Source organism: Coenobita brevimanus, chromosome 91 (genome assembly GCF_032717465.1).
Source record: "Coenobita brevimanus isolate Jiangsu-jjx chromosome 91, ASM3271746v2, whole genome shotgun sequence".
NCBI lineage: Eukaryota > Metazoa > Arthropoda > Malacostraca > Decapoda > Coenobitidae > Coenobita > Coenobita brevimanus.
Window position 1 is genome coordinate 16,612,056 of NC_137044.1, and position 24,644 is coordinate 16,636,699.

At 43.6% G+C, this 24,644-nt stretch overlaps 1 protein-coding gene and 1 non-coding gene across 2 annotated transcripts in view; one reads left to right on the forward strand and one right to left on the reverse strand.

The window, feature by feature from the left end:
* The window catches only part of LOC145411800 (F-box only protein 9), a 91,218-nt gene that overhangs the window by 25,782 nt on the left and 40,792 nt on the right, over positions 1-24,644 (forward strand). Inside the window, exons 4-6 of the mRNA XM_080281743.1 lie at positions 261-405; positions 2,977-3,137; positions 9,782-9,945. Of these exons, the coding sequence (XP_080137869.1) occupies positions 261-405; positions 2,977-3,137; positions 9,782-9,945 (470 nt within the window). The remainder of the gene's footprint in view (positions 1-260; positions 406-2,976; positions 3,138-9,781; positions 9,946-24,644) is intronic.
* Positions 11,486-11,604, reverse strand: LOC145412005 (5S ribosomal RNA). The gene has a single exon (XR_013899516.1). It is a non-coding gene; the product is annotated as a 5S ribosomal RNA (ribosomal RNA).

Genomic DNA, 24,644 nt, shown 5'->3' on the forward strand with positions numbered 1-24,644 from the left:
GGCAATGTAGAATTGGATGATGGATGGATGGGTGGTGATATTTTCAATCCTGTGACTTAACCCTGACATTCCTTATTAAACTCAGGTTGATGATCCTCACGAAATGTCTCTCATATTTTGGGTAGCTTATTAAAGTCTTAGTTTCAGTTACAAATTGTTAGAGAGCCATATGATCTATGGAAGTATTGACAGATTACAGAAGTATTAGTTTATATTGGTTATTTGAGTGGGAAATGTTGAAAACATCAGTTTCATTGCAGGCCACAGAGTTGTTCAACAAGGCTGTGGAACTGGAGCAGAGTCGGCGGCTGTATGAAGCTATTCAGTTCTACCGACGTGCTATGACTCTCGTCCCTGACATTGAGTTTCGGGTCCACCGCCAGAATGTCCTTGACCCCAGTGAAGGTTAGCCACCCCTCTTATCGAGAACATAAAGTGTAATTTTAAAAATCTGAAATGGTTGGGATATGAAGTCTTTTGAAAATTTCAGTTTTTCAGATAACAGGAATCATTTATCATTGACATCAGTTTCATGTTTCACATGAGCATCATCCATTCCATTATCATTCACCTTAATAATTACTCCATGCCATGCTATATTATCCACCAGACATGTTTTTAGGAAGGTATAACATATTAACAATTTCACAAAATATTTCAGCTTAGTAGCTTCACAGACCTATCCCATTGACACTCATCTCTTCCTCAGACCTTGTCCCACTGCAGCACTTCCCAGACTAAACACTGACAAATTATTTTATTTAATTTACTTATGGATATACAAAGTACAGTAAAGTTTAACTGCCTTCCCCTGGGGGAAGTAAATGTAGCATGCAGGCAGAAAGGGAAATGTTGTAGGGACAGTAAAGGTACCTTCAGGCTTTTGGCACCTTTGTTTCAACTGTGTTGGTTCCATTTGTGACTGGAACTGTTGCGTCATTCCCTATCTTAAGTTTTTGTGTCTTGGGAGCCATCCTTGGTCACCCAGAAGAGTTTAGAGAGGGGATTTGTGTGTATCTGTATGTCTGCTGAATTTGCCCAGCTCACTAAGTGCAGCAGTGGTCTGAAGGGAGAGTGAAATAGGAAAATACACTTGAAGAGAGTGATAGAGAAATTTTAGAAAACTGTACAATTGTTTTATAAGTACAGTAACCCCTCCATTTCTGTGTTTGACACATCATTGAATTTTGTCATGCATATCAAACAGTGCATATGGTACCATTGAAACCTGTTATAAGGCTAATTGGTATGGTGAAATCCAGAATTTTTCTCAGAGTTCTCCTTTTGGCCCTCTTGAAAATTTTTGACCATCCCCTGATCAGACCTAACATTCAGTGTAGTAAATGTACGACCTCTGGGAACATTACTGAACATAGAGTGTACAGAAAGCCTAGAGAGGTGATCGCTTACCATTACAGTGGACAGGAGACTCCTTAATGTCGTACCTCTTAGCTACATCAATCATGTGCTCTTTAGCATTGGCTTTTTTTTTTTTTTTTTTTTTTTTTTTTTTTTTTTTTAGGTGACATGAGAATCTACCGGAACCCATCTCAACCTTCGCAAGTAGCTGGTGTAGAACAGGTTAAAGCCATTGCACATAAATTAGCGCTGTCATTGTAACAGGAGATGAGGATCACACGAGATATTCACACAAGCTCACCAGGGGTTAAGTTCAGGTGGCTGAGACAGAGGGGGAGAGAGGGAGAGGGGAGAGGATGCAAAGTACGCGCAGCAGCCATGTTTGGTTACCATGTTGACGTATGTCACCATGTGGGACTTTAAAATGTCAGTGCCTGGCAGCCCATTTTGAGGGGGGAGCTGATTTCTGGAATTTTCCCATGCATATTGATTTTTGTCATTGCACATATCAGTTATGGGTAGGGTTTATTTATCCCCTCATATGGTGTTTAGTGCATATGGAACCTGCACAGATGGCTGGGTTGCTGTATATGTTTATGATTTAACCCTTCTGCAGCAGGTAATGCACTAGTATTATAAGTTGAGCAAAGCAAGAGTAGGAGACATACATAAAACTTATTTCAAGCATTTTGTAGTTCAAATGCTATTATATGAAATACATTACATTTCTGTTTCCTCTTATGACCATACTTAGGATTGAGGAGCAACTAAGAGGTTGACCCATTATTTTTAGGACACTAGGTCATATAGCAAGGTCAACTTAGTTTGCATCAGATTTAGACTGAACTTTGTGGAAAAGTTCAGGATAAGGCATGGATGAATTGATTTCATTTTGAGAATAATCAGTCAAAGATGTGGGTCAAAGATCTAGGTTTCATGGTAAGGTTGGCATTAAAACACCTGTAGTGACGTCAAATGATGAAATTGTCAGAAGCCTTTTAGAAACCACACCCTATTCTATGGTTGGCTGATGAGGTCATGATATATGATGTCAAATGCCCCCTAGAGGCCACACCCCATTAGCAACATTGGATGACAAGATTGTGTTGGTTGGTGTTAATGCAACCTTTGTATCATATCTGAGCCTCCCTAAGTCCTGGTAATATATATGGCATCAGCAGTAGTCCAAAGTGTGAGAGGTAATGCAACTGATAGGTGTCACTGGATAAGTCATGTTTGAAGCCATAATGACAAATAGATGTCATCACATCCAAGGGGTCAATATCACTAGGTCATAGAATTTAGCCATGTTGAATTTATTGAAAATACTTGCTATTTTAGAGAGAGGTACCGGCATCTCGTAGTGTCATTTTTGAGTGCTTAATAGCATGGATATACAGTAGTTAGTTCATATTTAAATTATTTTACTATGAATTGTTTTACTGTACTAAGTTGTTTGAATTCAATATGGCTGTGTAGCCATATTGAACTAAAAAATTAGCCTTTAGTCATGAAAGAGAACCCTCTCTCACCCAAGTTGTATTTTGCTGGCATACAGCTGAGGTGTTACATAATTAATAACTTTATAAGGTGCTGTAATGTGCAAAATGTTGACAGGGTACCGTAGTGGTGGTGGTGGTGGCAGTGGAGGAGTAGAGGGTGAACACCAAGGTAAAGAGGATGATCTCGACCAGGAGGAGCTGCAAGACTTAGTGATGCATTTCCAGATCCTTTTGGCATCATCACCCACTCTGTGTGTGCCTCAGTTTGACCAGGAGGTGAGCAAGCAGCTGACATTACCGTGCTTAACCTCAGCTTTTGTAGAGTACATGTCACCTAGGTACAGTATTTCATTGTGGGTGCCACCAGATGAGTGTGTTCACCCAAGGGAATCCCTGCCTGACAAGTGGCAGGATTAACCACTTCACTGTGGTGATGTATTTTATAGTTTATTCAAGTGGTAGGTGGGGGCACTCACCACCCAACCACTCGATTTACCGGTAGTGCTGCTTTCAAATGACTGCCATTTCCTCTCTTCCTTCCTTCCTTCCTCGTCTGTCTTTCTTTCCTCTTCCATCTGTCAGTGGGTGACTCTACACGCAGTGACAGGATAAATGGTTTCCTGCACACCAGGAAACCATTTCACTGGGTGGTAACCATATAACCAAACTATGATGCCTGGTGGTTTAGTGGGTAATTAAGGTGCTCCAACCAGATTGAGCCTGTATAGGTTTATATCCAAAGGGTGGTTGGGGTTTATTGCTCATGTAATGCCACACAGGGATGTGTGCCGCTGGTCACTCATATCTTAAATGTTGGGACCAACTTGCCTAGCCCCGGTCCTCCTACGCTTCTCATGGGGTGACACAGGATTAGATGATGCATGTATGTATGTGAGGTTGGATGGAGAGGATATGGAGAATGTGAGTGCATTCAAGTACTTGGGTAGTGTGATGAGTAAGGATGGAACTTTGGGGGATGAAGTACGTGAAAGGGTACAGCAGGGAAGAAAGGTTGTTGGTACACTGAAAGCAGTGATGAGAAATAGGGAGGTGAGTATGGAAGTTAAGAAGTCACTGCATGATGGTATTGTGATCCCTACCCTGACGTATGGAAGCGAGGCGTGGGCATTGCAAGAGGGGAACAAGTCAAGAGTGAGAGCAGTGGAAATGAGCTACTTGAGAGGAGCATGTGGAGTGACGTGGAGGGACAGGTTGACGAATGAAGAAGTGAAGGAACGTTGTGGGGTAGATGTGGATGTGGTTGAAAAGATTAGGAGAAATACACTGAGGTGGTTTGGACATGTGGAGAGAATGGAGAATGAAAGACTGACTAAGAGGGTGTATGTAGGTGAGGTGGAGGGAGGGAGAGGGAGGGGTAGACCGAGGATGAGGTGGAGGGACAGAGTTGAGAGGTATATGAGGGAGGGGGGGGTGAGTTGGGGGGAGGGGAGTCAAATGGTGGGTGACAGAGTGACTTGGAGGCGTTTTGTCTGCGGCCACCCTTTGCGGGATTAGGGCGTCGGGCTATAGATAGATAGATAGATGTATGTATGTATGTATGCTTATTCATCAACATCATCATCATCATCCATACCTCCTTTCCCACCTCAGGGTGGGGTGAGGTAGGGTCCAGAGAACCAGAAAAAATTTGGTAGAGTGAGATACTAACCAGTTTACCCAGCTGAACAAGCCACACACCCACTCGCTCACACTTGAAGCCCATAGAAGCTTGTCTCCTCCTGATGGGTCATAAAACAATCTACACGTAGCTTTACACTAGCATTTATGACACTCACCTATCTCATAACTTCAAGATTATTTTTTTCAGTGTAGGGGGTCTTTTTGAATTGGGGGGATTAGATATAACCTTTATAACCTCTTTACATGGGGCTCTCCTAAACTGAATAATGTTGTAGTATCAAGAATAAACTACAAAAGTAAGACATTAGGTGGATTGAGTTCATACACTGGATTGTAGGAGGTCACTGACTTGCTTTACTTTGGCTGCATAAGGTTATTCATGTGATGTTGTGGCACGCACACTTAGTGACAAGTCAGATAGTTTTATCTATATTAGGTATATATTTGTTTTTAGGTCTGGCTGGTTTTCATAAAATTCTATCTCAGTGGTAGAGAAGAAGGAATACCACCCTGCATTGTATGCCAAGTAGGTAAAAAGGAAGAGGGTAGTTTGGACCCGGGATCCGCCATCCCTTGAAATCCACAACAGTGGATCTGTAAAAATTAGTATAAAAACATTACTTTCACACTTAAGATCTTTTGCATGTAGTAGAAGTAAAGCAACCCTGGCCTGTCTGGCTGAACAGACCCACCAACTGCAGGCTAACAGTCACCCATGTAGGGTCATCCTGTGCAGTGAAATGATGTTCCCTTGTGGTAGACGGTGCCCCACTACAGCAAGGCATGGGGGAAGAATGCAGAGGTTTGATTCCTGGATGGGCACGGCATTTGTGTCTCTCCACCTAGTTAACGGAGGGACCAGAGCATACCGGTACTCCACATCACTGTGTTATTTGGTTATATGGTTACCACTCATCATTGTAAATGGCTTCCTGGTTAACAGGAGACCATTAGGCTTGCCATTCTGTGTTGAGTCATCTTAGGAAGAAGTAGGTAGCACTACATCAAGTGAACGGATGATGGTTGCCACCACTTACCACCTCTGCAAGTTTGCATGTATATGCAAGTATGCATGCCACCAAAGTTTGAGCATCACTGAGCTAGGTAATGAACAGGTACTATGGTAGTTGTCTGGACCATTTCTCGTGAGATCATGGAATAGGATGTCAAAAGTAAATTTCTTTCATCAGATTATATTAAATCAGTAATAACACACAGTTTGTGGAGAGACCTGAAAAAGAATGTTTACTGCTTTCAGATTTGATGCTCACAGACACTTGTCTTTGGGCACCAAGGAGTGATTGTTTGAAGAACCCCAATGCAGTATTTGCATCACAGTCAGTATCTGTGTATAATCATGCAGTAAATTATAACTCCCCCCCCCCCCCTTTTTTTTGTGGTGGTGGTGGTGGTGGTGGTGGTACTAACATTCAATTGTAAGATGTAAATGATTTAAAGTGCTCTCAAAAAGTATCCTTCACATGTTCACATTACTGTTAATACAGCACAAAGATGGAACTTTATCTCCTAAAACTAAGGGAGGGAATACTGTTATATTTTCTTCCTTGAGGAATTGAGTAGAAATGACCCCATTAAATACCGCCCTTAGTCTTATGAAATGATACTATACATCACACTAATTATAAATGTGTACCTATACAGGTATTTACTAGGTGATCATGCCATGTCTAGTATTTTTTAGCCAAAGTTAGCAAGGTTGCCAACACGCAGTTGTTCACTGTATTAGCTTTAGCATTAAATAATATGTACAATTGTCACAGACCTACATAAATAATTTGTTTATGTATTTCTCACATATTTGATACAGTATTTCATTTTTCTCAAATTCATCATCATTTTCATCTAATCCTGTGTCGTTCCATGAGGAGCGTAGGAGTTCGGGGCTAGGCAAGTTGGTCCTGACATTTAAGATGAGAGTGACCAGCCTCACTCATCCCTGAGTGGCATTACGTGAGCAATAAACCCCAACTACCCCTTGGATATAAACCTGCACAGGCTCAGTCTGATTGGAGCGCCTTACTTACCCATTAAACCACCAGGTGCCATAATTTTGTTATATGGTCACCACCCACTGTAGTAAATGGTTTTTGTATATAATAATATAATGTATATACCGGTATATATATATATACCGGTATATATGGTTCACGATCACTGTGGATGTGCAACGAGGTTGTGTGATGTCCCTATTGTTGTTCAATATATATGTATATATATGGATGGGGTGATGAGAGAAGTAAAAACACGAGAAATGGAGAGGGGGATGGTGTTGGTAATGAATGGTGATGGATGGAATATCTCAAATTTGTTGTATGCTGATGATGCAGTGCTACTTGCAAATACCGAACAAGAACTTGGTAGACTAGTGCAGAGTTTTGCTGATGTCTGTGAGCATCTTGCCTTGAGAGTAAATGTAGAAAAGAGTAAAGTGATGGTTATTGAAAGAGAAGGTGACTCCCAGTGCTATGTTACAGAGAATGGAGAGTGATTGGAATTGGTGAGAGTTCAGATACCTGGGTACAGTGATAGAAAAGAGGAAAATGTGCAAAAGAGGTGGAAAGTAGAGTGACACAAGGAAGGAAAGTAGCTGGTGCTCTGAAGGCCTTGATAAGAAATAGAGGCTTAAATGTTGCAGCTGTGCGAGGCTTACATGAAGGAGTGTTAGTGCCAACTTTAACATATGGGTGTGGGACAATGGTCTATCTATCTATCTATTGCCAGATGCCTCAATCCCGTTTGGGGTGACCACAAACAAATCGCCTCCAAGTCGCCCTGTCCCCCGCCATCTTACTGCCCTGCTCCCAACTCACACCCCCCTCTCTCATATACCTCTCCACCCCATCCCTCCATCTCATCCTCGGCCTCCCCCTCCCTCTTCCCCCCTCCACCTCACTCACATATACTCTCTTCGTCAGTCTTTTACCCTCTATCCTCTCCATATGGCCAAACCACCTCAGTGTGTTCCTCATAACGCTCCCTATCACATCCACATCCACACCACAACGCTCCTTTATATCCTCATTCGTCAGCCTGTCTCTCCATGTGACTCCACACAATGGTGTGGCATGAAAATGAAAAGTCGAGAGTGAGAGCAGTGGAGATGGGACTGCTGAGGGATGTATGCGGAGTACAGAGAGTGGATAGGATATGAAATGAGACCCTACACGCCAGAAGGGACAAAGCACCATACCATCTGAAACCTGTTTTTTCCACCAGCTGCTCCCTCAAACACTACCCTATGACCGCACAGTTGCTTTGCTCACTTCAGACTTTCACCCTTACTACCCCAATCAGAAATGAGCAAAGCAACTTTGTGCAGTCATAGGGTAGTGTGTAAGGGAGCAGCTGGTGGAAAAAAACAGGTTTCAGCTGGTATGGCGCTTTGCCCCTTGTGGCGTGCAGGGCCTCAAATAACGTGATTCGTGAAAGATGTGGAGTAAGGAAGTGTGTGGACATCAGAATCGAGGAGAGTGTACTGAGATGGTATGGTCATGCGGAGAGAATGGATAACAATACAGTGGTGAAAAAGGTCTATCTGAGTGAATTTCAAGGAGGGAGGAGGTGAGGTAGGCCAAGGAGAAGATGGAAGGATATGGTGGATGAATGCACGAGGAAGAGAGGTATGGAAGTCGGTGAGGCTGGGGAACTGACAAGCAGGGCTCTTGTTTGGCGAGCCACAGCTTGCAAATGCGAGTATTTTTCCATTCGGCGAACAAATTTTACATGCAAGTCGCCTTTTGGCGAGGAGAAAATACATCCACTTCAAAACCCAGTAAACTTCCAAATAAATAAATCTCATTTAAATGAACAAAAAAGCATGTTGTGATCGATTATTAAGTCTTTCCTTGTCGCCACTGTGAATGTTTAAAAACAGACAGTATGTAAATATATAAATAGATATATTTATTGCTCACAAACTATTTCGGCTCGTAGTTAGTTTGGCTGCCAAAAATTTGTTTGGCTCATAAATCTGAAACCTTAGGAGCCAAATGGCTCCCAGCCATCGGCAGTTAGCAAGAGCCCTGACAAGAGATCGAGCTGGCTGGTTGAATGTTGTGAGAAGTGCATGAGGGATTTGGCACCCCTTTTTAACATGACAGCTTTTGGATTGACTATATCGGATACATTTATGTGAAACTACAGAAAGTGGTGAACGTTTTTTTGGCATAATAGAGCCAGGCTTCCGTGGGCTTGAATGATGAGTGAATGGAAGTGTGGCCCATTGGACTGGGGAAACTTGGGCTGTCTGGACGTTGCTTCTTCTCACCCCGCCCTAGGGTGAGAAAGGAGGTCCAGGTGATATATATATATTCATCCATTCATCATCCAGTCCTGTGTCGCCCCATGAGGAGTGTAGGAGCCCAGAGCTAGGCAGGTTGGTCCTGACATTTAAAATGAGAGTGAACAGCTTCACTCATCCCTAAATGGCAGTACGTGAGCAGTAAACCCCAACCACCCCTTGGATATAACCCTACACAGGCTCAACCCAATTGGAGCCCCATTATTACTCACTAAACCACCGGGCACCATAATTTGGTTATGTGGTTACCACCCTGCGTAGGAAATGGTTTCCTGTTGTACAGGAAACTGTTTGGTTCATCACTGAGTGTAGAATCACCCATAGGCAGAAGGAAGAGGAAAGAATGAAGGAAAAAAAGACAAAAGAGGGAGTGTAAAGTCACCCAAAGGCAGAAGGAAGAGGAAAGAATGAAGGAAAAAAAGGACAGAAGAGGAAGGAAGGAAGAGAGGAAATGGCAGACACCGAAAGCAGCACTGCACCGAGTGAGTGGATGGTGAGTGCCCCCACCTACCACAAATATACATATACACAGACACACTTATCAGTGACACATTATAGCAGTGTAGCTCTTTTAACAGAAATATACAAGTTACCCCCATGAACGATGGAAAATAACTGAATGACAGGTGGGAGTAGGGACAGCTAAGTTAGAGTCTCAGGGAGGTTTAAAGTACCCAGACTAGTTTTAATTTGGGGGACCAGACTTCATGCAGTACATGAACATCACCTGAGGCATTGGCCTTAGTTTATGCTACAGCACAGGAAGAACAGCCAGAGCACAAGGGTTACATAATGAATGAATACAATGTAGTATACATTGAGATGTATGTGTCGTACTTGGGGGGGGGGGAAGTGAACAGAAGTGGCATTCATTGTGAAACTACCTAGGGAAGAATACTTTTTGTATGCATTGTACATGAAGCATGATAATGAGTGAGCATGTGTTTGTATTTTGCAGGCCCCTCACATCTCCTGCCTACCGCCTGAGATGTTAGAACGTATCATGCAGTGGGTGGTTGGCAGTGACCTTGACATGCGATCATTGGAGCAGGTCTCAAAAGTTTGCCACGGGTTTTACCTCCTTGCCAGGAACCCAGAGATTTGGCACAAGGCGTGTCTCAGGTACTACAGTATATAATACAGTAGAGTTCCCCCCTCTCCCCCAAGGAAGGCCTTCATAAGAAATAGAGGCTTGAGTGTTGCAGCTCATATTACATCTCTTGTAAAATCTGCTTCCAAGAGATTAGGTGTGCTAAGCCGACTCCTTTCCTCCTTTACCCCTGCACAATTGGTGACTCTATACACGGGTTTTATCCGCCCATATGTGGAGTACAACTCTCATGTGTGGGGAGGTTCCCCACATACAGCTCTTCTCGATTGGGTAGAGTCAAAGGCTTTTCGTCTCATTAACTCTCCTACTCTTACTGACTCCCTTCAACCTCTGTCTCTTCACTGCACTGTTGCATCTTTATCTCTTTTCTATCACTGCTTCAATGGTCACTGCTCCTCTGAACTATCTGCATGCATTCCTCCACCTCTGCATCGGGCACGTAGCACCCGTCTAGCAGCAAACGCTCATCCCTTTTCTGTCCAGCTCTCTAATGCAAGAGTTAACCGTTACTCCTAGTCCTTTATTTATGCAACAGGTCAACTCTGGAACTGTCTCCCTCTGTCTGTATTTCCTGCTTCCTATGATCTCCAGTCTTCAAATGCAGTGTGTCCAGGCATCTCGAAGTGATCGGATCTTGAATTTGGCTCTCTCTTGTATTTTGTTTCTCTGTAGGAGGGAACAGTAATTGCAGGCTCGTGGCCTTTGGTTCCTTCTTCCTCACATTTAAAAAAATAATAATAATTATAAAAAAAAAAAAAAACTGCACGAGGCTTACATGAAGGAGTGTTAGTGCCAACTTTAACATATGGATGTGAGACTATGGTGTGGCATGCAAATGAAAAGTCAAGAGTGAGAGCAGTGGAGATGGGACTGCTGAGGAATGTAAGATTAAAATGTGATTCGTGAAAGATGCGGAGTGAGGAAGTCTGTGGACGTCAGAATCGAAGAGAGTTTACTGAGATGGTATGGTCATGTGGAGAGAATGGATAATAATGGAGTGGTGAAAAAAGTATATCTGAGCGAATTTCAAGGAGGGAGGAGGTGAGGTAGGCCAAGGAGAAGGTGGAGGGATAAAGTGGAGGAGTGTGTGAGGAAGAGATGTATGGAAGTTGGTGAGGCAAGGGGACTGATAAGAGATCGAGCTGGCTGGATGAATATTGTGAGAAGAAGTGCATGGTCAGGGATTTGGCACCCTGTTTTAATTTGACAGCATTCGGATTGACTATCTGTTGCGTTTATGTGAAGCTGCAGAATCTGGTGAAAGTTTTTGGCGTATCAGATAGAGCCAGGATTCTGTGGGGCTTGAATGATGAGTGAATGGAAGCATGGCCCATTGGATTGGGCAAACATGGGCTGTCTGGACATTGCTACTCCTCAGCCTGCCCTAGGGTGGGAAAGGAGGTCTGGATGATGATTCATTCATCCATTCACTCATCGATTGCCAGACGCCATGTATCCCAAACGGGGTGGCCAAGGGCTTAGAGTTAATTGTTTTACAGGGAGGGGCACTAATCCTCCACCAACCCCACTTGACACGTAGGGAGAACGTTATGCCAACAGCATCTGGTGTTCCCAGGCGGTCACCCATCCAAGTACTAACCAGACCCAACGTTGCTTAACTTCGGTGATTGGACGGGAATCGGTGTAGTCAACATGGTATGGCCGTTGGCCTGGATGATGATGATGATGATAATTCAAGGAAGAAGGAACCAAAGGCCAGAAGCCCTTAAGATTGTTCCTTCCAAGAAAAAACAATATAACAGAAAGCCAAATTCAAGATCTGATCGGGGCTTATATATAGGCCATGTGCTACTCATTTTTCATGTGGATCCTCATTGGAAGTACTGTACTTTTTTTGTTTCTTGATAAAAATTATATTTATGATCATATTTGTCAGTAAACTCTTAACCCGGGGATTACTCAGAGTCCTTATTACACATGAGCCATGAAGTCTAACACTTTCACCCTCAGATAGGATGAGTCTTTTGATACTTGAGGGTGGGTGATTTTGACCTACTAACCTCAGATCATCGGCACTCAAGCCAGTGGCTCACACACATTCTTATGTGTATTTACATCTACTCTTGGTATTGATGAGTCACAGTTTCATCCAGTGAATTCTCTTCCTAACATGGGTGTATAATTTAACCCAGAACTGCATTACAAGGAACACATTACTTACGTTGTCAGAAACTGGATCTTTACATCAGAAACCAGTACTCTGAGATAGTTTCTGAATAGATGGGAGGGGGTATCTGAGGCTGAAAGACTAGAACAGAGGGACTGAGTAGTGCCTCTAGCCCCTCAAGGGTTGATATTAGGCCTCAGAACTCTCAAATCATTCTCTCCACATTCATCAGAGGCTTGCCTTGGTATTTTGAATGTTGGTATGCAAGAATGAAATGTCGGTCAGCAGCTTTTTTATGTAAATGGAATTAGAATTGTGTAAATGGGTAGAGGTTTGTATTGTTGTGTAAATTGTTGTCAATGCAATCAGAGGGCATATAAATGGAAGGTACAGTTTATACAGCAGACTCATTTTATGATGAACTGGAATGTGATGAATCACTTATATGATGAAAACGGTAGGATCTTTTTTTCAATATGCGATAGAACATTTACTTAAACAGTAATCCCTCATTTATCCGGACATAATAGAGCCAAAAGCATGTCCAGGTAGGCTAGTGGCAATATCCAGGTAATGAACACTATTCTGCTACCATACCCAGACACTACCTATACCCAACTTCCAACCTATACCTAACCTATTTGTACAATAGCTGTGCTTAATTTGGCAGCGTTTTCCAGTCATTCAGGCATATTGAGACATCAAAACACACATAGGAATATCCAAAGTAAAGCTAAACACCAAGAAAACCATGCAGGAAAAACACTGATAACCAAAGAACACCCTAGCTATACACTACTGTATGTACAGTACCCCTCCTTATTTTGGCAGTGTTTTCCTGGTCATTCTGCCATATTTTGACATCAAAACATATGTAGGATTATCTAAAATAATTTTCAACAGCAACAAAACCATGCAGAAAACCACTGAAAACCAAAAGAAAACTTAACTATACACTACTGTGTGTACAGTACCCCTCCTAATTCTGGCACTGTTTTCAGGTCAATCAGCTATATGTAAACATCAAAACACACACAGGAATATCTAAAGTAATGCTTAACACAAAGAAAACCATGAAAAAAAAAAAAATGAAAAAAAAAAACCAGCCTACCTATACACTAGTGTACTGTATGAACAGTACCCCTCCTAATTTTGGCACTGGTTTCAGGTCAATCTGCCATATTTAGACATCAAAACACTCATAGGAATATCCAAAGTATTGCTAAACACCAAGAATACCATGAAAAAACAAAAAAAAAGCAGTGAAAACCAACAAACACCCTACCTGTATGCTACTGAATGTTCATTACCCCTCGCAATTTTAGCACTGTTTTCCTGTCATTCTGCCATACTGAGACATCCAAACACACATAGGATTATCCATGTTAATGCTAAACATCAAGAAAACAATGCAAAAACAACAAAAATCCACACAAAAAAAATGAACATGGTTTGAAAATCAGTTATCTGTGATGAATGATTGCTCCTGGGGCTCCAAAAAAAAAAAAACACGGCCAAATATGCCACCGGGAATTGGTTATACTGGCATAAATGTATACCATCTTCTTCACTGGTGTTCATACAATAAGTTAATAAAAACACATAACACTGATAGTAAAAGCACAGAAATGCAGTGAGAATAAAGTGTTCAGGAGTAAAACTTAACTTACCTTCATATAACTTCCCACCATCCTAGTGCAAAATTTTGCTAGCACCTTCCAAGAGTTAAGCATATGTCCAGATGCAGAATTTCATGAGCTTTCTCATGGATTTTGCAGAATTTTGATACAACCAACAGTAGTAGAATAAATTGCAAAAAACTGTAAAAACACACGAGTCAGTGTTATCACCGGAGGAGGCTAGGGAGTGAGGGGGGGAGCCAGGAGGGTATGGAGGTGGGATGGGAGGGGGGGGAGAAGTGAGGCTGTGGGCAGGATTCTCCTCCTCCTGTTACAAGGCAGACGAGCGCTTTTACCGTATATTTACTCATGGTTTGCTGTCTGTTAGATGCTGAGTGGCCATGCGGAAACACAACTCACGGTGACCAGGGGACTTTCGACGTTCAGCAGAGAGACAAAAGCCTGCTGTCACCGAACATGTACTTGTGGATTGCAGTCCGTGCTACACTCTCAGGGGCAGTTAGGAAAGACTTAGCCCGGTGGCCATGCTACTTTGGACATTGGGTGGGGATGCGTATGGACATTTTGACATTGCTTGTGGGTTACAGTCATATTACTCAGGTGCTGGAGGTTCGTTGGGAGTGATCAGACAAGCACGCAATGTTGACCATGCAGTACAGAGGCAGACGGATATTTTAGCTCCGGCTGTGGGTTACGGCCTACTTCCTGCTCACGGCTCGAGCCCAGCGGCTACGATATGGAATGTCTGAACATGTCGACTGGCCGACCAAAGTTCTTGGGGACTTTTACATCCTGATAGTAGCAAGTAAATTTGGATAATGGTTTAATAGAGCCAAGGTCCAGCGTCCGGATAATGAACACATCTGGATACTACACGTCCGGATAAATGAGGGGCTACTGTACTGTGATTATGATCCCACACAAAACCTCGCTGGTTGATATACGATTGCCATTTTTGCCTATATGATTGCCCTCATGCAAGTCTACAGTCATTTGTTTGTTCCAAGATGACAGTTGCACTTGTCACTCTTGGGTGTGTTAGTGTCAGCGATGGAACAGTAGTGTGTAGTATGGTGTTGGAGTTCAAGCAGCACGTGAAGTGAAATAATAACCACTTTAGGTAAGTTGGAAACTTGTTTTTAAGACTTACTTTTAGTGGTAAATAGAAAGTGAAGTGAAATAAAAACCACTTTAGGTGAGCTGGATACTTGTTTTTAGACTTTGTTGGAAGGGTGACCCATGGCCAATAACATACCCTCATTGAACTTGTGTTATAATTGATGATATATGATAATTCGTTATACAGGTAATCTCTTAATTCACGTGAGGGTTACGTTCCCAGACCCTTCGTGTATGTGGTAGATTCGTGTATACGTTCTGCCCGTGTGTGCACGTAATTACACATGTGTATTAAGTATATTACATCTGAATAATACTGTTTATGCACTACATACACCTTATAAACTAGCATAAAGTATGAAAAACAACGAAAATGTAAGAAATTTAACACTGAAAGCTGACAAGCACAGGTGTAAGTGGAGACACTTTAGCAGTCTTGTGCACTAGCCCTCACTGCCTTCTGCATGCTACATCCTGCCTTCTGTATTGTACGAACAGTTGACTCATTCACCCCAAACATACGATTCCGAGACAGTTCCCAGGCGTAGGTGGAGACACTTTAGCACAGTCTGGTGCACTAGCCCTCACTGCCTCCCATATGCTATGTTCTGCCTTCCGTATTGTACAAATAGTTGACTCATTCACCCCAAACATACGGTTCCGAGACAATTCACAGTCAAGTCAATTCACTGTCAAAACATGGATGATTCCTGGTCAGGACAATTCGCACCCTGGATGATTCCCCGTCATTCTATAAATATACTGTACTTATTATTGATTAATTAATACATTAATAACTAGTTTTCAGGGGGATTTTATAACTCATATAAGTAAAAAACCAGTGTACTGTACTTGCTAAATAAACTGGTATGTAAATAAATGACAAGGAATCATCCTGACGGCGAATTGTCACTGACATTCCTTCTCTAAGTTTGTCCATCACTTTAACTTCCTCTGTCAGCGACATCAGTTTACGAGTCCGTTTTGGTTTGCCCAGCACTTTAACTTTCTCTGTCAGCGACATCACTTTACGAGTCCGTTTTGGTGTGTTACCACGTGCATCACTAGCACTATGCTTAGGCCCCATGTTGGCAAACAAGGCAAGCAATCACTGGAAGGCAGAAAAATAAGCCACAAATAATGATTCGCGAGTCACACACCGTTCGACCGTCAGATTCAAACTGACTGTGTGGTGCGTGGTAGACCGACCTCCCCCACACACACATACACATATATGTATGCACAGGGCAGCAGTTAGACATTTTTATATTTTATTTATTTCTCTCATATATTAAATTTATTTATTTGAATACTATAATTTTGTTTTAATTATTGTACGAAAAATTTGTGGACAACCGAAATTGCATGAAAAAAGTTCGCGTGAATTCAGGGATTACCTGTACAATGGATTTTTTTTTTTTTTACACATCCTCATCGTAATATGGGGGCATGCTGTATGTACATCTGCATGTATTGTATATACAGTAGCCTACTGCAGTATATACATAAAGTAGGTTCGCACAGTGCGCGTCATCGCAGTGCGCGATTCGCATTGTGCGCGAGTGACCAAAAATCATAACCAAAAACCCTTCAATGCGCGAGTTTACCGCACAGAACGCAAGGCAGAGGCAAGGAGTTCTAGTGCGCGACCACCCCTCACACAGCACGTCACGTGTTGTCATGTTGATGTACAGAAATTCCCGGGCATTCTACTGCGCAGCTTGGGGTACAAGGGAGCGGGCGCGCCATAACAGTCCTGGCTCGTGCACTGTGCGGATCCGCTCTCTACAGCTAACCTGTCATGTACAACGTGTGGTGTTTTTTGTGCTGCCTGTACTTCGCCGCACCATGGCTCCAACCCCAAGAGTTTAAAAACTTCTGATGCACGCCACCAAGTTAAAGATAATTAAGATGAAGGAGGAGGGTCAAGGAATTACTGCTATCGGGAGAACCCTGGGACTGGCTGAATCTACTGTGAGAACTGTGTGGAAGAATCGTGAAGCCATAAAGGCTGTCGTTAAGACGTACGGTGCCTCTGACCTAGACGGCCGTTCGCGGGTGGGAAATCGTGCTATGATACTAATGGAGCGTTATCTTGCCACCTTCATAATGAGGAAAGAAAAGGAAGATGTTCCACTGAATGGAAGATTTATTCGGAACCAAGCCCAGCTCTTTTACAAGGCTGCATCTCGCAGGTTAAAAGTGGAAAAACCTTTCAGGGCATCGGTTGGATGGCTGGACCGTTTTCTCAAGCGCAAGGAACTCCGTTACGTGAAAGTGTCTGGTGAACGTGCCTCTGCCGATGAGCTGGCCGCGAGAGACTATCCTGCGATATTTCAAGCGATTATTGAAGAGGGACAGTACACCAAGGACCAGATCTACAACATCAATGAAACGTCGTTATATTACAGGGCCATGCCCAAATCAACTTACATCACTAAAAGACAGAAACAAGCCCCTGGTCGCAAGCTCCAGAAGTGCAAGATGACGGTAATGTTTACTGTAAACCTGTCTGGGAGCCATAAGATGAGGCCAGTTGTTGTACACACAGCTTCACACCCAAGGTGCTACAAAAACCTCACGAACATGGATGCAAGTGGCGTGTATTGGTACAAGTCCGCAAATGGTTGGATGACCGGGAACATTATGGCAGACTGGTTAACGAGGCGGTGTGTCCCTGATGCCAGGGCCAAGTGTCGGGAACTGGGCATTCCATTTAAGATGCTCCTTGTGCTTGATAACGCACCAAGTCACCCTCCATACCTTGAAGATCTTCATAAGGTTTGTCGTGTTGTGTTTCTGCCGCCCCGCACGATGTCACTAGTGCAGCCACTGGATCAAGAACTAATCGCCACAGTGAAGCATTTCTACCATAAGCAAGTATGCAACTACCTACGCAGGAAGACCGACACACAAGAGGAGCTTCATGCCCTACAAGAAGATCACGACGAAGATCTTGATGAGGCATCTGCTCCCGTTCCATCTCCACCAGCACCTGTATCCCGACCTGCTACGGATGCCATGACTGTTGAGGCATTTTAGCGTAACTTTACGGTGAAGGACGCAGTTGAATTTCTCCTACAAGCCTGGCACCAGATTACACCTGCAACGGTGAACCATGCGTGGCGAATGCTCGTGCCTCACTTATGCATCACCCAGGAGACGGCCATTCAACCACTGGCCGAGGCTGAGGCAGCAACATTGACAGCAGCACAAGCTGTACCAGGTTTCGAGGATGTTACATTGGCAGACATACAAGAAGTGCACACTGCTACTGAGGAACAGCCTCCCGAGGAAGTGTTGCAGCGGATAGACGAGGCTGACGCAGAGCCCGACACCAGACAGAGTCAAGTTGAGCGGCCTAGCATGATGGAAGGCAGGACTGAGCTGTGTATGTCAAACATTAGCAAGATCCTTGCTGCCGTGGATAAGCTCAAGGAAGAGGTGAAGGAACAGGAAGTGAGCACCCTAAGAACGGAGGAACTTCTGGTTGGTATCGACAAACTCTTCCGTTTCTACACAGACAGGCACAGGGAAGAAATAAACAGGAGAAGACAGACGCTCATAACAAGCTACTCACAGCAGGCTCAAGTTGGTGAAATTGCGGAACCAGCGACATCGTCTGCTCCTGTTCCTGTTGAGGATGAAGAGGATGCAATGTCAGAAGTGTAAGCATTGGACTTTGAAGGGTTTATGGCCGAAGTGAGTGACTTGGATGCTCCTGGGGAAGGTGATCAAGAGGAGTCGGCGGAGGGAAGTGTTGGTCGGTGGGGAGTGCGGCGCTGTAAGTGTTGCTGCACCTCGGAACCCCTGTTATTTAAGGTCATCAGGCCTGTTGTCTACTGTTGTTAAGGTGACTACCCACATTTTTGTTATTGTAGCTACAGCTTTAGTACAATGTCTGAAACATATGACCTTTAATATGTCTCTAAGGGCCAAAAAATGTCCAGGTATGAGGGGGTACCGCCCATATGTAATTATTCCGATAAGATTATGTATTCCTAGTACGCGAATTCCCAGTGCGCGAGCTTGTGCACCGCCCAATCTCTCGCACACTGTGCGAGCCTACTGTACATATATATATATATATATATATGTGTGTGTGTGTTATATATACAGTAATCCCTCCAATATCCGACGTAATAGGGCCATAGGCAGGTCCGGATAGTGGTCCTGTCAAGATATTTGGCCCCAGCTTATGGACTTCTACTTTGGACACTAACTCAGAGAAACACCTATACAACTCCCTCTGGACATGCATAGCACCTATTTAAGACCCAAATCACACCAATAAGGCACATAAATGATTGAAATAAATGCAAAAGAAGCATAATATGAGGGTTTTGAGGTAGGTTCATACAATATTAAACATTCTGGTTACTAGCTCCTGGACTGGTACTTATGGTCCCTAACCTAGCCTAACTCAGAAAAACACCTTCCTACTGTACATGCATAGCTCCTAACAGCCTATTCACACCAATAAAGGACATTAAAGAGTGAAATGAGGTGTTTGAGGTAAGTATAGTATGGAAAAAAGTACAGTATGAAACATTCTGCCTACTTACAGCAAGTCCATAGCCATCTCGATGAATAACCGCCTCCTCTCAGACTCTGACAGTAAGAAAGATTTCCTGAAGCACTTCCAGTACACTGTTCATGAAGTCTTGCACTGAACTTAGTCAATCGCACTCAGAAGTCCGTTCTCTTCACAGTGCGCACTCTTGTCTAACTTATGCTCCATTGTAACTTACTAAGTGTTGCACTCTGCACTTTAACTTTTCCCAGTCTTCTAACCATTTTCCAAAGCAAAAACAAACAAGTCTATTTATGTTAAATTTTGTTCCAAATTTGTCTTTTCACTCACAACTGTAAATCCTTAATACAACACACTTTTTTTCACTGCACAACACCGTAAATTCCCATGTGGTCTAGTGGAGAAGTTCTTGCCGTTTAATCACCGTCAGAGTCCAAGAGTATCACTGGCAGGTGACCTAGGGGTGCGTCGCTGGGTCGTGGTGATGGCATACCCACTGCAGACGACTCTGAAGATAGACGCAAACTCACGTCGAGTGGTAACTCCACCGTGGCTGATGTGCTGGGCTGTGGCTCGGAGCATGAGGGCCTGTCTTGGGGAGGCAACGGAGTGGAGCCAGGCTGGGCATAGCGGGGGTCACGGGCCTGAAAAAACTGTCAATCGTTGATTGACGCAAGGAATGACGATTCTGACGATTGATGATGCGCTGCCTGAAAGCACGCACTTCCTCCACAAGTCCCAAGGGCCCCATCTCCCTGTCGCAGTCCAGGTGTTCCAGGTAGTCGAGAACGAACTCTAGGTGTTCCCGGAGTGCGCTCAGCTTGGGGATGGCTGGAGTAGTGTCATGCTGAGAGGAGTCCGCATCATTGTCGCCGTCCTCATCAGAATCTTCAAGCTGGGTACTGACACGTGCAACTGAAGATGCGATCTCGATATCAGACAATGTCTGATACCCAGGATTGCCCTCGTCGTCATCCAACCACTCACGCACATCGTCCACATCAACATTGTCGCCATGCGTACGTAGCCGTGCATGGAAGTCATCCACGTCAAACCCTAGAAAATCGTACTCCACATCCGTTCCGAGAAGCAGACGAGACCAACCATTTTCTAAAGTCTTGACAGGGACTTCCTTCCATGCACTGGCCCAGTTGTAGATTGCAGACTTGATGTTGTAGCGGCGAAGATTTTCCAAAGTCCGCTGGCCTCACGTGTCCCGTCCCTCCCTGCGCTCGTCCTCGTCCTCGAGAACAACCATCACCTCGTCCAGGAACTTCCGGCAGTATAGGCACTTTGTTGCCACGATCACTCCTTGGTCCATTGGTTGGATGAGAGCAGTCGTATTAGGTGGCAGAAACATGCACCTAATCCGGCCATTCTCAGCCACCAAGTCCTTGTCGCACAGGTGGGCAGGTGCATTGTCGAGGAGAAGGAGGGCCTTTACCTGGTCGCGCGGGATTCCCAGTGTCTTTGTCTGGTAATTGATGACCTCCTTGACGACATGGCGGTGGAACCAGTCTCTGAAGATCTGGGCTGTAAACCATGCCTTCAAGAATGGTACCAGACGACAGGAAGGACATCCATCACCCCACTAAGACACCGAGGCTGCTTTGCACGGCCAACAATAACGGGCTTAAGCCGGTGCATGCCGTTAGCATTGGCACAACACAAAGCAGATATCCGTTGCTTGGAGAGCTTGTGGCCAGGTACACTCTTCTCCGTCTCCTTGGCTAGAGTGTTCGTTGGCAAAGAGCGATGGAATAAACCAGTTTCGTCAGCATTGTAGACTTGACCGAGAGTGAGCCCCTCCCTGTCGATCAAGCCCTTCACCTTGTGCTGAAACTCGTCAACTCCATCCTCGTTTGCGTCCAAAGCTTCGCCATGAGCTTTTCGGTTGGTAAGGCCATGCCGTATCTTGAACGCGAAGAGCCAACCCTCAGATGCCTTGAAGTCTAGGGCATCGTGAAGCCTGGCGAACTTCTCAGCAGCAGCCTTCAGCTCCGTACCACGTACCATCACACCAGCAGCATGTTGCTATCGATACCAAATCAACGTGGAGCAGTCGATTTCAGCAAACTTGGGAGTAAACATCACCTTCCTCTCCACGTTGCATTTGCTTCTCGACAAGAAGTCAGCTGTGTACTGCATGAGTTTGTCTCGGGATCTCTTGATATCGAACAAAGTAGATCGGGCCAGGCTGAACTCGCAGAAGATGCGGGAAGAAGACCACCCTGCATGTACTTTCTCCAATATCTCCCGTTTCTTCTCCAGAGTCAACACCATTCTCTTCCTCTTCTCAGGTGGCGGGGCCATCATCACACACACTAATAAGAGGCCCGAGAGCAGCAGGAGTTCCTGCAGCAGGTAAGGAACCACCACAAAAGCGAGCACGTGGGCAGCCATGACGACGAGCGTGCTCTCGCGGCAAGAGACAGGCAGAAAGTGGGGAGGATGCAGGGGCGCTCTATCGGACGTCGGAGGAATGACACGCGACAACAAAGCTGTCCCGCGCCACGCACGGCAAGTTCAAATTACAGCCCCCCCTCCCCCTTTTTTTTTTTTTTTTTGCGGTTTTCGGACCATTTTGGGAATATTGGATCCCGGGACGATTATGTCCGGTTAGTGGGGATGTTCGGATATTTGGCGTTCAGATATTAGGGGGATTACTGTATACATATATATATATATATATATATATATATACAGCAAGCTCGCCCCCAACGCGTGGGTTTCGTTCCTAACGTGGCGCGTTCGGCATGAAACCGCGTAAGTTTCAGCTACTCCTTATTTTGCTCCATAGATCTCCTAAACGTGGTATTTTGCTGTTATCTGCCATTGGTAATCAATATGAAGCACTTTAAGTGGTTAGAAGGTTTATTTAATGTTTTAACTTAAAAATACAGTACTGCACAGCAAAACTTCAACATATAATTACGTAAACACAAGGCAACATTCCGATGCCAAAACCAATCAGCATCGGAATGTTGCCTTGTGTTTACGTATTTGTATGTCGAAGTTTTGCTGTGCAGTACACTCAACCCTTGGCTATCACTCCCAATTGGTCCCGCTATGGCTGCGCTATAGCCGAAACCGTGATAGCTGAATTGAAGAACTTATGGTAATAATTCTAATTGGTGCCATGACAATAATTCTAATTGGTGCCATGACCTCAATATTTACCCCTAAGATACCTTTTTTGTACCACATATTAATATATAATAGTCTAAAAATGAGCATGTTTTATGATGTGATCACGATTCTTATAAATACCCCTCACAGTTGATTCATTGATGTTATGTTTCTTCCCCACACTTCGCTTGGTCTCACCATTCTCTATAAGTTTCACATTTCCAGTTTATCTGCATAGCTTAGGTTCTTCCTCTTCTTTATTTCTCTGCCAGGTGCCACAGCATTATGTTGGGTGATGGTAGGGGGATGGGGAGGGGGTACGTTGGCCATGGTCCTATCATAAAAAAAGTTATTGTTCTCGGTATCACTGTTCACGGTCTGAGGGCACGCACTTGAATGGTTTGGCGAGCAGGAGACTCGGTCGGGCGGCCAATCAGCATTCGGCTGGCGCTGACATCACACGACCAATCACAGAGTGAAGCTTTTGTTGGCTGGGTGGAGCACTGGAGCCTGGCCTTTTTGAAATTTTAGAACATTTGCGATGCGTGATAGCAGGCATTTAGTGCATGATAAAGGTATTTGGGTAGTTTTTTATATAGGTGTGATAGCGAGATACGCTATAGCGGAACCCGTGATAGCCGAGGGTTGATTGTACCGTATTTGTAAGTTATAACATTAAATAAACCTTCTAACCACTTAAAGTGCTTCATATTGATTACCAATGGCAGATAACAGCAAAATACCACGTTTAGGGAGTCTAGGGAACAAAATGGTTTCGGGACTATTCGCTGTCAAGCCAGTTCGCCGTCACAACAATAACAAGACAACTTAGACTTTGACTGATCCCCCTGAAATATAGTTATTAAAGTATTGATTAATTAATAATAAGTATATTTATAAAAGTACTGATTAATTAATATAAGTATATTTATAGAATGATGGGGAATCATCCAGGGTGCAAATTGTCCTGACGAGGAATCGTCTATATCTTGATGGGGAATTGACATGATGGCGAATTGTTTTAGAACCCACCGATCGTGTATAATCTATAAATCAGGTTAACTGGTTACAAGGCTTTATTTAATTATATAACTTTCTTTAAGTGCTTTAACTTACAAGTACATACCAGAATAGTAAATATTTAACTTACAAATACGGTACTGTGGAAAAGCAGTACAGCAAATATTTAACAAACAAATAAAAAAGGTAATATTCTGACGCCTATCAGAAAACTGGTTATAAGACTTTATTTCTTGCTTGAACGTTATTTAATAATACTTTAACTTGCACATAAACTTACCAGAACAGTACTGTACATATTTAACTTACAAATACAGCACTGAGGAAAAGCAGTACAGCGAATCACATCACGTGATCAAAACAAACCGTGTGTGCTGAGCTGATGTTCGAGGATTTGGCCTTTCAAAGGCCTCTCGCGTAAATTTATAGTTTTCGTAATGGTTCTTTAATCTTACGTTGTCTTATACGTATCCCAGCATTAACCGTGTACAATTGCAAGCGCGTTTGGCGAGAACGTGTTCGGAGCGAGTTTACTGTGTATATATATATATCTATATATACACACACACTCACACACACATTTACCGCAAATTGACTTAGGACCTCCCCCCACAAGGTATCAAAAAACACAGAAATCATAGTATATCATAATATTTGTTCATGAAATGTCATTCATTAATATGAAATCATGTTTCCCTTGTTTTTCAGGACCAGTTGGATGCATTTTGGCATGGAATCACTTAGATCTCTAAAGTAATCTAAAGACATTTCTTTGCACCAAACATTTGTCAGTTCAGTCTTGAGGATGTCCAGATTGGATGTCTTCTTCTCTGCCATGATTTTCTTCATCTTTGCTCAGCAGTTTTCTATCTGATTTAGATCCTGACTGTTGCCAGGCCAGTTGAGGACCTCAATCCGATTATTGTGAAGCCATTTTGTCACCTTTCTTGACATGTGACATAGAGCTGAATCATGCAGGAAAAAGTCACACCCATGAATAGCAGAAAAGTTTAACAAATGATCTTTCAGAACTTGAATGTACCAGCCACCATTCATCACCAGGTTCTTAGGAAGAAAGTAGTGGCCTCCCCTTCCCATTCCACCTGAGAAATACCCCCATACCATTACTGATTATGGGTG